At 38.7% G+C, this 13,012-nt stretch overlaps 1 protein-coding gene across 2 annotated transcripts in view; it reads left to right on the top strand.

The window, feature by feature from the left end:
• Kdm1a (lysine demethylase 1A) overlaps positions 1–13,012 on the top strand; it is a 62,606-nt gene that overhangs the window by 37,536 nt on the left and 12,058 nt on the right. For both annotated transcript variants that reach the window (XM_046418786.2, XM_046418784.2), the window contains 4 exons: positions 1,045–1,126; positions 3,020–3,114; positions 11,857–11,999; positions 12,360–12,450. In XM_046418786.2, the coding sequence (XP_046274742.1) occupies positions 1,045–1,126; positions 3,020–3,114; positions 11,857–11,999; positions 12,360–12,450 (411 nt within the window). The remainder of the gene's footprint in view (positions 1–1,044; positions 1,127–3,019; positions 3,115–11,856; positions 12,000–12,359; positions 12,451–13,012) is intronic.

Raw genomic sequence — 13,012 nt, 5'->3', positions numbered from 1 at the left:
GAGAAATATTAATCAAATTGTTCACAGCTGGGGATGGAGTTAATAGCTCAGTGGCAGAGCTCTTGCCTAGCATATGTGAGGCACTGGGTTTCATCCTCAGCACAAGATAAAAATAAAGTAGGGGCCGGGGTTGTGGCTCAGTGGTAGAGCAATTGCCTAGTATGTGTGAGGCTCTGGGTTCAAGTCTTAGCCCTACATATAGATAAAATAAAGATCCATACAACTAAAATAAATATGTATATATTTATAAATAAATAAAGGTTTATTTATTTATAAATATATATATATAAACTTAGAAATTTCTTTAAATAATATTTATTTATTTTTTAAGTGTAGGTGGACACAACATAATGCCTTTATTTTTATGTGTTGCTGAGGATCGAACCCGGGTCAAGCCCGTGCTAGGCGAGTGCTCTACCACTTGGCCACAATCCCAGCCCCTGTAACTTAAAAATTTTTTAAAATTATTCATAGCTAAGCTGGACATGGTGATGCAATGCCTTATATAGTCCCAGCTACTTGGAAGGCTAAGGTGGAAGGATCACTTGAACCCATGAATTCAAGACCAGCGATATAGCAAGACCCATCTGAGGAGGGAAAAAAGTTTCACAGCTGACTGTAGGGATTGGGGGCGGGGCAAGAATGAAATCACAGTGGTAGAAAGTTGGTATTTAAAAGTGTTGGAGTCTGTGAACATACATTTTTCTCTGGATGGCCCCTGAACATCCTTGCATATCTGTACGTGAAGAGGTATTATAGACAGCTGGTTAGAAAGATAACAGAATCAGTCACTATATATGTCTTCTGGCAGTCAAATTGTTTTGTATCACATCATTTAATCCTATACTTCTTGCATGTTATGTTACCTTTACTTTAACTTTGAATTAAACTTCATTTGTTCTTTGTGCCTGCTTTATTGATTGTACTCCATGTAAACTTTAAATCACTCTTTCTTTTTAAATTATGGAAATCAATCCCTGTGTGCCAGGTTATTGTGGTTAAAACAGAACTGATGATTTTGGCCATTTAATTTCTAAAAAACAGGATCGTGTGGGTGGACGAGTTGCTACATTTCGCAAAGGAAACTATGTAGCTGATCTTGGAGCAATGGTGGTAACAGGTCTTGGTAAGTAATTTGTGGTTTTATGCTATAATATGCAGTCTGAAACTAATAAGATTGTTAGGCTTACATCTTAAAGCCATAGGTGCAATTTTAAAATATTTTGGTTTAGGGTACTATTTGTCGATTTTTTTTTTTTTTTTTAACCAGTAACAAAATGTTACTGACTGGGTGAGTTATAAATAAAAATTAATTTTGGCCCACAGTTCTGGTCCAAGGCCAAGGTATCATATCTGGTGATAGCCTTCTTGCTAACTGAGTCCTGAGGTGGTGCAGATCATCATCACATAGCAAGAGACTTGGAATGCCAGTGTTGTGTCTGTGTCTCTGCTAGTATCCTTATGAAGCCACCAATGAATTAATCATGAGACTTCACCCTAATGACCTTCTCCAATCCTGAATACTTCTAAAAGGCCCCACCTCTAAACACTATAATGGGTTAAGGTTCTACTCCCATATTATCTCACAGTGGGATTTAAATGCCAGCATGAATTTTGAGGGAACAAAACATATTCAAAATCTAGCAGGTCTGTTTTTCTTTTGTTAGTGAGAGGTGAATTACCAAGGTCTTTCTGAAGGGATATATCAATATGTACAAACAAAATTTAAGTGAATCAAATCTTTTGACCTAGGATATCTTTTTCTAGTTCTAGGAAATTATCTGAAACAAAATAAACAAAATAAAAAAGAAAAGAGTCATGGACAATATTGTGTTTGGGGTTTTTAGTACTAGGGAATTTTTGTTTTTGTTTTTGTTTTTGTTCCTAGGGATTAAACCCAGGGGCACTTAACCTTTTAGCTAAGCCCTCCCCGCCTATCTATCTATCTATCTATCTATCTATCTATCTATCTATATATATATATATATATATATATTGTTAATGGACTTTTATTTATTTATATGTGGTGCTGAGAATCGAACCCAGTGCCTCACACATGCCAGGCCAGTACTCTACCACTGAGCCACAACCCCAGCCCCAGTCCCCACCCCTTTTTAATAGTTATTTTTTAGATACAGTCTCACTAAGTTGCTGAGCATAGCTTTGAACTTGTGATCTGCTTGCCTTACCGTCTCGAATTGCTGGGATTATAGGCATGTACCACCACACCTGGCTGAAGCATTTTTAATATGGCTTTTTTTTTCTTTGTTTTTAAATTGTAGTTGGACACAATGCCTTTATTTTATTTATTTATTTTATGTGGTATTGAGGATTGAACCCAGCGCCTCGCACATGATAGGCAGGCACTCTACTGCCCATGGCATTATTTTAATAGCAGAACATTAGTAACCACAGATTAGAAGATTAAATTATTATAAAATGTGCTGGGTTTGGTAGTGCATGCCTACAATCACAACTACTTAGAAAGCAGAGTCAGGAGGATTGCAAGTTTGAGGCTAGACTCGGGCCACTTAGCAAGACCCTATCTCAAAATAAAACATAGAAAGGCATGGGATTGTAGCTCAGTGATAGAGCACCCTTGGGTTCAATCTCCAAGACCATGCCAAAAAATAAAAAATAAATAATAAGTATATACACACACATAATTCTCACCATACACACACACACACACACACCGGTAAGAATTACATAGCCACTAAAAATTATGTAGGTCCGTAGTAACATAAAATATTCATGGTATATTGCTAAGTTAAAAAAAAGATCACAAAAACAATATATTACCCTTTATGTGGGAGATAATTTTATGTACCTAAAATCTAGAAGGGTGGGATGATGGATAATTTTTTGCTTATTTTACATATTTTTAATTTGACTGTTTTTTAGAATATATAATTTTTACATACTGTAAGTTTTGAGCGTTTTTGAACAAAAATATTTTCACTTTGAGGTTTTCCCCCTCTTCTCATGGCTATGCTGAATTGTTTGAGTTTTTTTCTAGGAGGAAATCCCATGGCTGTGGTGAGCAAACAAGTAAATATGGAACTGGCCAAGATCAAGCAAAAGTGCCCACTTTATGAAGCCAATGGACAAGCTGTAAGTTGAAGACAAACAGAACATTTCAGAATTTCTTTGATTTAGTTGAAAACTTGGGTAATGTGTGAACATACATACAAATGATGTAAACTGAGAAATAATGACATTTTTTGGTTGTTTTCTAACTGCTATATATAGGAAGGGGTTATTATAAATGTACAAATTGACATGTCTGTTTAGACATTTATTAACTCTGAATGAAGAAGGCTAGTAGCTAGCTAGCTAATCTTTTTTTATTTGGCTGTGCCCACTTATTCCAAGAGACCTATGGAATTGAAATCTGATTCTTCATTTCTTTTATTGTGCCTTCCATTGTGTGCTTTGGCTTCGTGTGCTTTTTATGACTTCAGTTTTGTGTTTATAGGCTCAAGCTTTTGATGGGCTAATAGCCAAATGGTGGTACTTATTCAAATATATTTCAAGTATTTGTCGACCAGAAGCATAGGAGCTTCATATTTTTAATAAGAAAGTTGTATGAAACTGATAATTGGTTGGGTGAATGAGAACGAACAATTTGACTACTATAAGGTAGGCTTAGGCTGAGTCAGTTCTGAATTTTTAGGGTTGAATAAAATTCCAAAGTTTGCATTAACAGAAGTGTTATCAACTCCCCTGTCAGGGTGAGAGTCCATACCTCATGGGATGTAAGCAGCCTTTTTTTCAGTGCTGGAGATCAAATTCATGCTAGGCAAGTACTCTGCCACTGAGCTATACTCCCATGATATAAGCATTTTACTATCTTTATATTCTGAACAAGGGAAGATTTGCTGTGTGTATGTTGGCTTCCCTGTTGTTACTAAAACTGGGATGATCCCAACTCTTGAATTTTGGGTCTCTAGGGACATCCTCACTTATTCCTATCCACATTTAGGCTTTATGGTGCTCATATCAGAAAAGGACATACTTTCAGGGAATATACCATCCTGGTCCAGATTTCTTCCAGGGTTTAAGGCACCTGGCAGAATAAAGTAAGGATGAAGTAGAGGTTAATTAAAAATTTCAATAAATTTCTGTTATTCTACAGAGATCTGAAAAAGGCATAGATACAGATTAGTTCCTGCCATAGTACTTGTGCACAAATAACACAAATAATCCTTCCCCCCCCCCCCAATTTTTGATTATGGCAAATTTTAAATATGCACAAAAATAGAGGGAATACCATAATGAATCCTGTTTTCCAGTCTTGTTTTATATATCCTCTTCTTGCTGTGTGTGTGTGTGTGTGTGTGTGTGTGTTGTAATGTTTTGGAAGCAAATCACACACATATCACCATAAATTTATCAGAAGCTTAGTCAAGGCAGTTTTGCCTAGGGTTCAATAGAACAAATTGCCACAGAAGAGTCAGTGAAGCAAGGGCGTGTGCAGAGGTGGGGAGGGGTCAGGAGAGAGATTTGGAAGGAAGGAGGAGAGTGATTGGAGAAGACTCCAACCTGTGGTCATAGAAGAGAAAGGCATTGGAAGCAGAGGAAGGTATAAGGAAGCAGAGAACTAAGTCTGTCAAGGAGAGTGAGGAGAGTATAGGAGACAGACACCTACAATTCAGGGTGGGGAGGAGAGTGCTTGTGAGGCCAGTCTGCAGGTTAGAACATCAGAGGTCTTTGAGCAGGGGAAGAGGCAGGATCAGAGGCATTTGTATGTAGGTAGTCAGGCATGTGCAGATCCGAGGCAGGGAAGTAGGCTCTGAAGCACTGTCTGTAATCCTTAATAAACAAGAGCCCACAGGAAAGACTGTCCCTGATGGTTGAGAACACCCTCTCTTTGACTTTCCTGAATGTAGAGCAGTTCATTTAATCTAACAGTAAAGAGAGAAATTTTTCTAGTAAGATGTTTAGAGAAACGCTTTCTTGGTATTAGATGAATTTTAACACCTTTATTTATTTATTTATTTATTCCTTCTTTTTTTGTGTCGTATTGGGGTTTGAATCCAGGGCCTTCTGCTTGCTAGGCAAGCATTCTACCACTATGCTACACCCCACCCACTTCAGACTTTTTTGTTTTTCATAATAAGATTTTCAGACATTTATTTCTAACTTGTCTAGTGGTACGTCCTCCCCTTGAGTGTGGGCTGCCAGTTTGAACTTTTGGTTTCCAGTATGGGATGAGATAAATAGCTTGTACTATAATGTAGATAAAGTATGTCATTAACTACACTCTTGTTCAGATGATGACGTTCCTTTTTGGTAGCAAAACTTTCTTGATAAAGAAAAGTGGTACACTGACTTGTGTTCTCGCTTGAGCTCTGGATCTCACCAGGATCAGCTCTTTGAGCAGCACTGAGTGAATAGTTGTCAACCTCCAGGCAGTTTTCAGCATTTTGTATGCAGAGATGTTTTCCAGGTGAAATTGGTAGTTGTCATCTCTGATCTGTGTAGGAATTTTTCTTGAGTTGGTATGCTTGTATTTGATGCAGTAGCCAAGTGGTAAGGAAGACTCTTTAAGTATTCTCAAATTTTGGGAAGAATTCTTTGCAGCTTTGAGTTTCTCTTGCTTTTAACCAAACATAAGAAGGCATGTTACTGTATCTTTTTCTTTTCTGTCTCCAGTAGTCTGGTACAGAGTAATAATGGACAGCTGTTGATTGATAGACTAGTTTTTGGCTTACAGGACAAGTACAAAGAGAACCCTACTTATTTATGCTTATAATAATAAATATATTTCAGAGCTTTCGAAATCTAAAGGGGTAAGTAGGTCAGTAATGTCATTTTTCCTTTTCTGCAGGAGAAATAAACTAAAACTACCATTGTTTTCTTAAGGTCACTGTAGTGAATATGTAGAAGAGCCAGAGCCCATTGCCGTGATATTTTGGCTCACATCCCATAGTTGTTCTGCCTGCTCTTTCAGGGAAGATGGTGCAGAATGAGTGTGTGCCATTTTGTCTGTATGGTTGTGTGTGCTAAGTCTCCTCCTCAGAGAGCTTTCTTTAATATTTTTGATAGACGCCCACCTAGAGTAGAAATTTACTCAAGCCATTGAATTTCCTTTAGTAAACTGTTAGATAAAATGGGTTTCTGTTTCTCCATTCTTAGTGTGCAACTGGTCAAAACAGAATTTAATGGTTCTGTTATTAGTAAGTACAAAATAATTCTGTACGAGGTCAGCAGTTAGTTACTCAGTTATTATAAGTACAACTTTATTATTTTTTTTAAAGAGAGAGAGAGAGAATTTTAATATTTATTTTTAGTTTTCGGCAGACACAACATCTTTGTTTGTATGTGGTGCTGAGGATCGAACCTGGGCTGCACGCATGCCAGGCAAGCGCGCTACCGCTTGAGCCACATCCCCAGCCCCATAAGTACTACTTTATAATATTATCTTAAAGACATTTTCATACCCATCCTTTTTGCTACCATAAGGTTATGTTGTTACTGTTCTAATCTCAATCACAGGATCCTAGAGTTTACCTCTCTGTGCTGTCTGGTCCTACATAGACAGGTACAATATTGAGCTTCAGTTTTGTTTTTGACAAGGGAATTTTATTTTGTGGCTCCGAATGACTAGAACAGGGGGTGTTCTGTGAAGGGATATAACATAGAGTGTAAAATACTATAGGGTTAGTAAGGCTACCTGGTCAATAGAAGGGGTCTCCCAAACCCTAAGCCTGGGAGGAAAAAAAAAAAAAGAAGCCAACAGAGCAGCTGTCACAGATTGTTAGTTGATGGAATTAGAGGCTGACCTGCGCTGTAATCAGCTTTAACTGGACAGGGAGAAGTTCAGAAGTGGGTGATTTCTATCAGGAACATCTTGGGCCCTGCCAGTGAGGGGACTGAAAGCATATATGCGGAGGCGGGGATGAAAGGGCTCTGAGTGTTTCCTGCCTCTCCTGTGTACCAGCTAGTAACTTGGAGGCCTTAGATTTCTGCTTTTCAAAAGGACTGGGGAGGGTCCCTCAGCCCCTGCAGTGCTGTAGCATTGTGCATGGCAAGGTTACTGCAGTGCTCTGCTCTAGGAAGCTTAGGAAGACAGGGAGCTTTTGTTGTTTCCAAGGGAGATCCAAAGAGAACTGAGAAGCGGATCTTGAGCAACTTCTTGGGACTGGCTCCACTCTCACCACAGGTGGTGGTCTGCCCAGTACTGCTTGTCACCATCATTTGTATTCACATATAGATTTATTTATTTATTTTTTTGACACAGGCCTGTTAGCCTTTTTGGTTTTCATCTTTCTTTGAAGAAACATCTTAAGTATCTTAATAGCAGTATTTCTTTCCTGAATCCTTTAAAATCATGACTGCCAATCCCAGCTTTCTATAATAAAAATCTCCTGTCTTCCTTTAATGGTCCCACAGTTCCAAAATAGTTTCCCCCCCTCAAATAAAGTTATGATCCTGGCTTTGCTTTTCCAAACTATATTTATTTATTCCTTTAAGAAGAATTTATTGAGTGCCTCTACTGTGTGCTAAAAACTGCAAGAATGAACTACGGTAGATGTTCATGTGCCTCTCCACACTCTAATCCCTGCTTTAAGTAAGTCAGTTATTTATATCCCCTTTAAGATTCATGAGTTAAAGAGGTCAAGGTGGAGAGTAACAGTCTCGATTTACAGAATCACATTGAATTTTGTTTGGATAAATTTTGTCCTTATTTTCCCATTAAGGGAATAAGCCCTACCTATGGCTGTTTGGGATAATCTGAAGTAGAGACTCTTCAGGCATAAATTTCTTCTTCCAGGTCTTAACCAGAGGAACTAATCTTAATCTTCTGTCTTACCATAATTCTAGAAGTGCTAAATGGTATGAGGGTGGGGGACGCGGAGAGTGACTGAAATTTGGCAATTTCTGATTTTTTTCAAAAATGTGATTCCCCGCCCCCCCCAAAGGGAGTAGTTCTTTCTAAAGACTTTCTCTGGCTAAATTGCAGAACTTTCTGTTATGGGACCATTGCTGTACATTATGCTCTGCTGCTAGAAAGCTTTTGAAGACTGGAAGCAATATAGATAAAAATGTTTTTGAAGAATTAAAGATCTTGTATTGATGGAGTGTGATCAGAGACAGAACGAAAGGGAGCTGTCCTTATTTTGAGATACTTTCTGCAGTGTTAGGGGCCTAGTCAAGAAAGATGTTTGGTTTTCCCTAAGTATTTTCTATGTGAGCTGGGCACTCAGGCTGTCCTTCTCCGACCATGTTCAGGGATGCTTCATATAATCTTTAGGACCAAAACAGAATTGAACCCTTTAGAACAGTGATACTCATCAAATTCTTTTCAAATTTGAAAGGCATCATTTTACCTGGAATTTTCATAGAGAAATAAATGGCTTTGAAAAATCCTAATGAATATCTGTTTAAAATAATAATAATTGTTGTTCCTTCTTTGATAGAAGGTGCTGAATTATTGATCCTTTCCCCAAAAATGCTTCTTAGTTTGTTAAAAGTTCTTATTATGCCATAATGTAGAAATCCACCTGCCTTCTAACTTGGTGCTTAACCCTTCCTAATCATGTGTTGAGTTCCTTTCTCAGAAGGGATACCGTTTAAGGACCTGGAATAAAATGGTCAAATAAAATTAAAATTACTGTGACTTTTATTTAGAGATTGGCAATATTTCAACTCCAGTATGATATACTTTTTTCATAATTATTGGCAGAACTAATAGAATCTCAGAGTTGTCACCGAGAGGGAAAATGACCTGAAAGAGAGATAGTTTAGGATGCTTAGATAGTTATTTGCTAAGATTTATTTTTGTTATATGGATATATTAAAGAGAACATTTGTAACTAGCTTGTTTTTAGAAATGGATTCAAGATTTAAATGTATTTTGAAAACACATTTTGGGTTTATCCTGGTCAGTATTGTTTGCCCAGGGGATAAGTATTTTATTTACCATTTTCCAAATATTCCTTGAATTTCAAATGGAAATATTAAAGTTAATGGGAGAACAGCCAGGTGTCAACATGTGCAACCCTCTAGCAGTTGCTTGACAAGGCCAATGAGGCCTGGTTGCTGACTGTATTTTACAAATCTTGTGAAGCTAAACCTTGGTTTGAGTGGTGTCCCAGAGATGCAGTCCTGTCATCTGGTGTCAGTCGAATGTGGCAGTAATTTTTTGGTTTGATTTTTGTTTGATTTTGTTGTTACTGTTCTATGTTTTTCCTTTCTTTTTGTTAAGTTTTGCTTTGTTCCTCATTGCTTTCTGACACCTCTCCCCACTCCCTGCCTTTTTAAAATTGCCTTTCTTTTGGCCATTTCTGTGCCTTCACTCCCATTTTGGTCTCTGTATAGTCTGTCCTTATTTCTCTGGTGGTTGCAGCTTCTGAGCTAACAGAATGCTTCTGTCATGCTATGTGTTTAAAGCCTTGATTTTACTGCTGTCGTACAAAACTAAACTTGACGTGGCTGTTGGGCTGTTATTTACAGTTTATTTCTCTCTCTGCTGCACTGGTTAAAAGGACACTGTCAAGGTATTTTTTCATAATTTTTCAAATCATTTTCCTCACCGTTTACAATAACCCATTAAAAGCTTGACACTTAAATCTTTTCCTTTCGAAGATCCTCTCCATCACACATTCACACTGGTTTGTTGTTGTAGAGTTGCGCCTATATGTTGGGCTGGTGCCATTTGAGTTTTTGTCATTGAAAGCGCATGTAAAACGTCAGTTTTTTTTTTGTGGGGAGTGTGGGTAGACTAAAGGGGAAAGTGTAATGAATCAAGCGAGCTGCTCAGAAAACAGAGGGAAGAAACAAAAGGTCAATTTGGTCCCTCTAACCTTGACAGTGTCCCTTTAAATATTTCTCTACCTCACATCCTGGACCCCAGTTACTGAGCCTGAGTGCTGCCTACTTTCTCAGTATGAAACCTCCTATGTGACTGTCACCCTAGCTGCAAAGATTAAAGCTTGTCTGAAACAAGCCATCCATTTGGCACTGGAAGAGCTTTAATCTGTCTCATTTGCATTCTTGTGTACTGGCACATTCTGCCCTGTAGTAGTGGCATATGTGATCTAGTCCCCCTTCCTGCTGTAGCATCCTCTTGTTAGGCATTTTAGAAGCCACATATGGAACTGCCACCTTTTTGTGCTCCAGAAAAACCAGTCTTGCTCGTAGTATCTATGATCAATTAAGATCACATAACTATAGATTTCATGTTAAAATATGGTTGTTTCCTTTTTGAAAGGAGAACTATCTTTGCAGAACATCATTGCAGTAGTTGCATTAGAAATAGCAAGTTTCTGAGTAGAATTTCATTGTTTGAGTTGCTCTTTATATGACCACGATGACAATGAAGAAAAGTGATGATGAGAAAGTGGATGAAATTCCTAACAAGAAGGTCTTTTTCGCTAAGAGCCCTCTTTTTTGGCCATGGGTGGATAGGTTGGATGTCTTTGAATCCACCAAGTCCTGGGACTGCCCTGGTATATAAATGGTACCACGTATCCAGGGCCTGATTCTCAGCCTCATTTCTCAAAACAAACCAAAAGATTCTTAGGAATTTAGATTTTCTTTAGGCTAAGGGTGATTCTCTAATTCATTAGGATACCTTGATTCCACGAGTAGTCTTACAGAACTGGAAGCTTCGAGTATGACTTCGATTAAATCAGTTGTAGTGGTGTTCATATAGATCCAAAGAGAGCTTTCTCTCCCCCCCCGCAGATTGCATTAAACACCAGATTCTTTTTGCTCATCTCAGAGAGTTACTTGTATGGTCAATAAAGGGGCAGAGGCTCATCTGTTTGGTTGCAAGGGCGAAAACAAGGAGTTTCAAACAGGTAGACTCTCACTGTGATGATCTTGTCAGCAGTTAGCTACCTCTGGAGTGATCTTTTGATCACTCCTTAGTTTTAGTGTTTACTAGAATATGCTTTAGTGTTTTGTTTTCTTCTACTGATTTTACGTAGACTGTAAAGTGAATGTCCATGTTTTGAATTCCATTTTCCAGTCAATGCCCAGCTTATAGCAAGAGATGCTTTCCTTAGACATGCTTTTTTCTTCTCTTGCTGCCATGAATTCAGCAGCAGGATGCAAAGAGTTTGCTTTGGGGCAGAATTAAGCAGTAGCAGAGGGATGCATGTCAACCGATGACATCAGTAGGCAAGGGCACTGCCTGGCCTTTGACGTGGTCTTGCTGCTTGATGACCTGTTTTGTGATTTGTTTCCTTCCTCTACAATAGTGAGGGGCCAAGCCTTCTGGTATCTCAGTCTCTTCTAGTCTCTCTAGAAACTTGGGGCATTTAGCTCTGAAATTATTGGTACCATAAAACATTATTACTCTGCAAAAGGTGCTAGTGTGTTCTTATTAGTAGCCATAAATTTCACTTTTTTTCTTCCCTACTCCCTCCTAAAATTCTGTCATCTTAGGGGAACCAGATAAGGTGGGCTTCTTATCTTTCCATCCTGCCCCTATTCTGGAAGGTTCTCAGGTGTGTTAGCATAGTTTTTGTTCTCTAGGACTTATCTGGTGTGTCGTTTGCATGTCAGCCCAGCTCAACTCAGTGCATGTCAGCTCAGTGCACCTCGTGCTCCATGAAGCTTCAGTTAGCACCGTGTAAATCTCATGGCTGTTGATGGAGGTGGATGGAGTCTCAGATCCGAGGGCAGAGTGGGAAAAGAGGGAAGTAATCAGGGCCAAAACATTTCACATCTCATTTAAACGAACTTAACCACTTCATAGAAAAGAAAATTCAAATCATTGTCCTCAAAGGTTTTTCCCTTTGAGATACATATTTTGACCTTTTTAAACCTCAGAGCATTTGTGTCTTTGTGAGTGGTGTTAGTCTTAATAAGGACCAACTCTGCTATACTTCGGATTTTCAGGTTCCTAAAGAGAAAGATGAAATGGTAGAGCAAGAATTTAACCGGTTGCTAGAAGCTACATCTTACCTTAGTCATCAACTAGACTTCAATGTTCTCAATAATAAGCCTGTGTCCCTTGGCCAGGCACTGGAAGTTGTCATTCAGTAAGTATTTTGATAGCAGCTTATTGTATAGTGAATTCCTTTTACAGATTTGTTATTTATATTGTAAGTTTTCAGTAAGTCTAATTTGAACTAGTTTTCATATGAAATTGTTAAATCCCAAAGGAAAAAAGCATTTAAAATAATTTCATGGTCCTTAAAGCCCCTTTCAGTTCTCAAATTGATAGCTTTTATGACATTATTACTGTATTTAACATATAATAATTTGCCACCGGCCAACTTTCTTCTTCCTGAGTGTTACAAGTCCCAGTGGGCCTTGATGTCCCTGGACGTGCTAGACATGGCTAGTCTTGTGCTGCAGAGCTGGCTATGTGGCCGGGGCATACGTGTTTTCTCTCCTAGGTTACAAGAAAAGCATGTCAAAGATGAGCAGATTGAGCATTGGAAGAAGATAGTGAAAACTCAGGAAGAACTGAAAGAACTTCTTAATAAGGTGAAAGTCTGTATTTATTTTCATTGTAGATAAGCTTCAATGCAGGGGAGCGGCGGTGGCGGGAGCCTTTCATTTAGAAACTTTAAAGGCATTTTTGGGTTTTTCCATGAAGAGAAGGTCTGCAGAGCTGGAGCTCGTTATTATTAACAAAATAATGACTAGTGAAAGACACAGTTGTATTTGTCAGTCTTTCAGTATGACACCATTGTGAAGTCATTGCTAGGAGAAATAGGTCCTTCCTCTATGTCTTTTTAACTCTTCCAAAGCTGGCCCAGTACTCCTGCTGAATTCTAAGATCAGAGAGAGATCAGCTGTACTGGGGCCAAAGTACCCACCGATGAAGACCAACAAATCAGCAGCCAGTTCATCACCATAATTACTGAGGAGCCGAACAGCCCCCTCCCTCCCCATTCTCCAGCCAAGGGCCCTGCTCTACCACCACCACCTCCACTTCAGCTCCAGGTTCTGGACTATTTGAGTTCAACCATTTATTTCTCCTCGTCTGGCCAACTGCAAAATAATACCAGTTTAGGGCGAAAGCCCCTGTAGTGAGGGTCGGGGG

The sequence above is a fragment of the Marmota monax genome, unplaced genomic scaffold (genome assembly GCF_021218885.2).
Source record: "Marmota monax isolate L192 unplaced genomic scaffold, Marmota_monax_Labrador192_F-V1.1 WCK01_AAM20220418_F8-fsc00008, whole genome shotgun sequence".
Taxonomy (NCBI): Eukaryota; Metazoa; Chordata; class Mammalia; order Rodentia; family Sciuridae; genus Marmota; species Marmota monax.
This window is presented reverse-complemented; position numbering and strand designations above follow the sequence as displayed.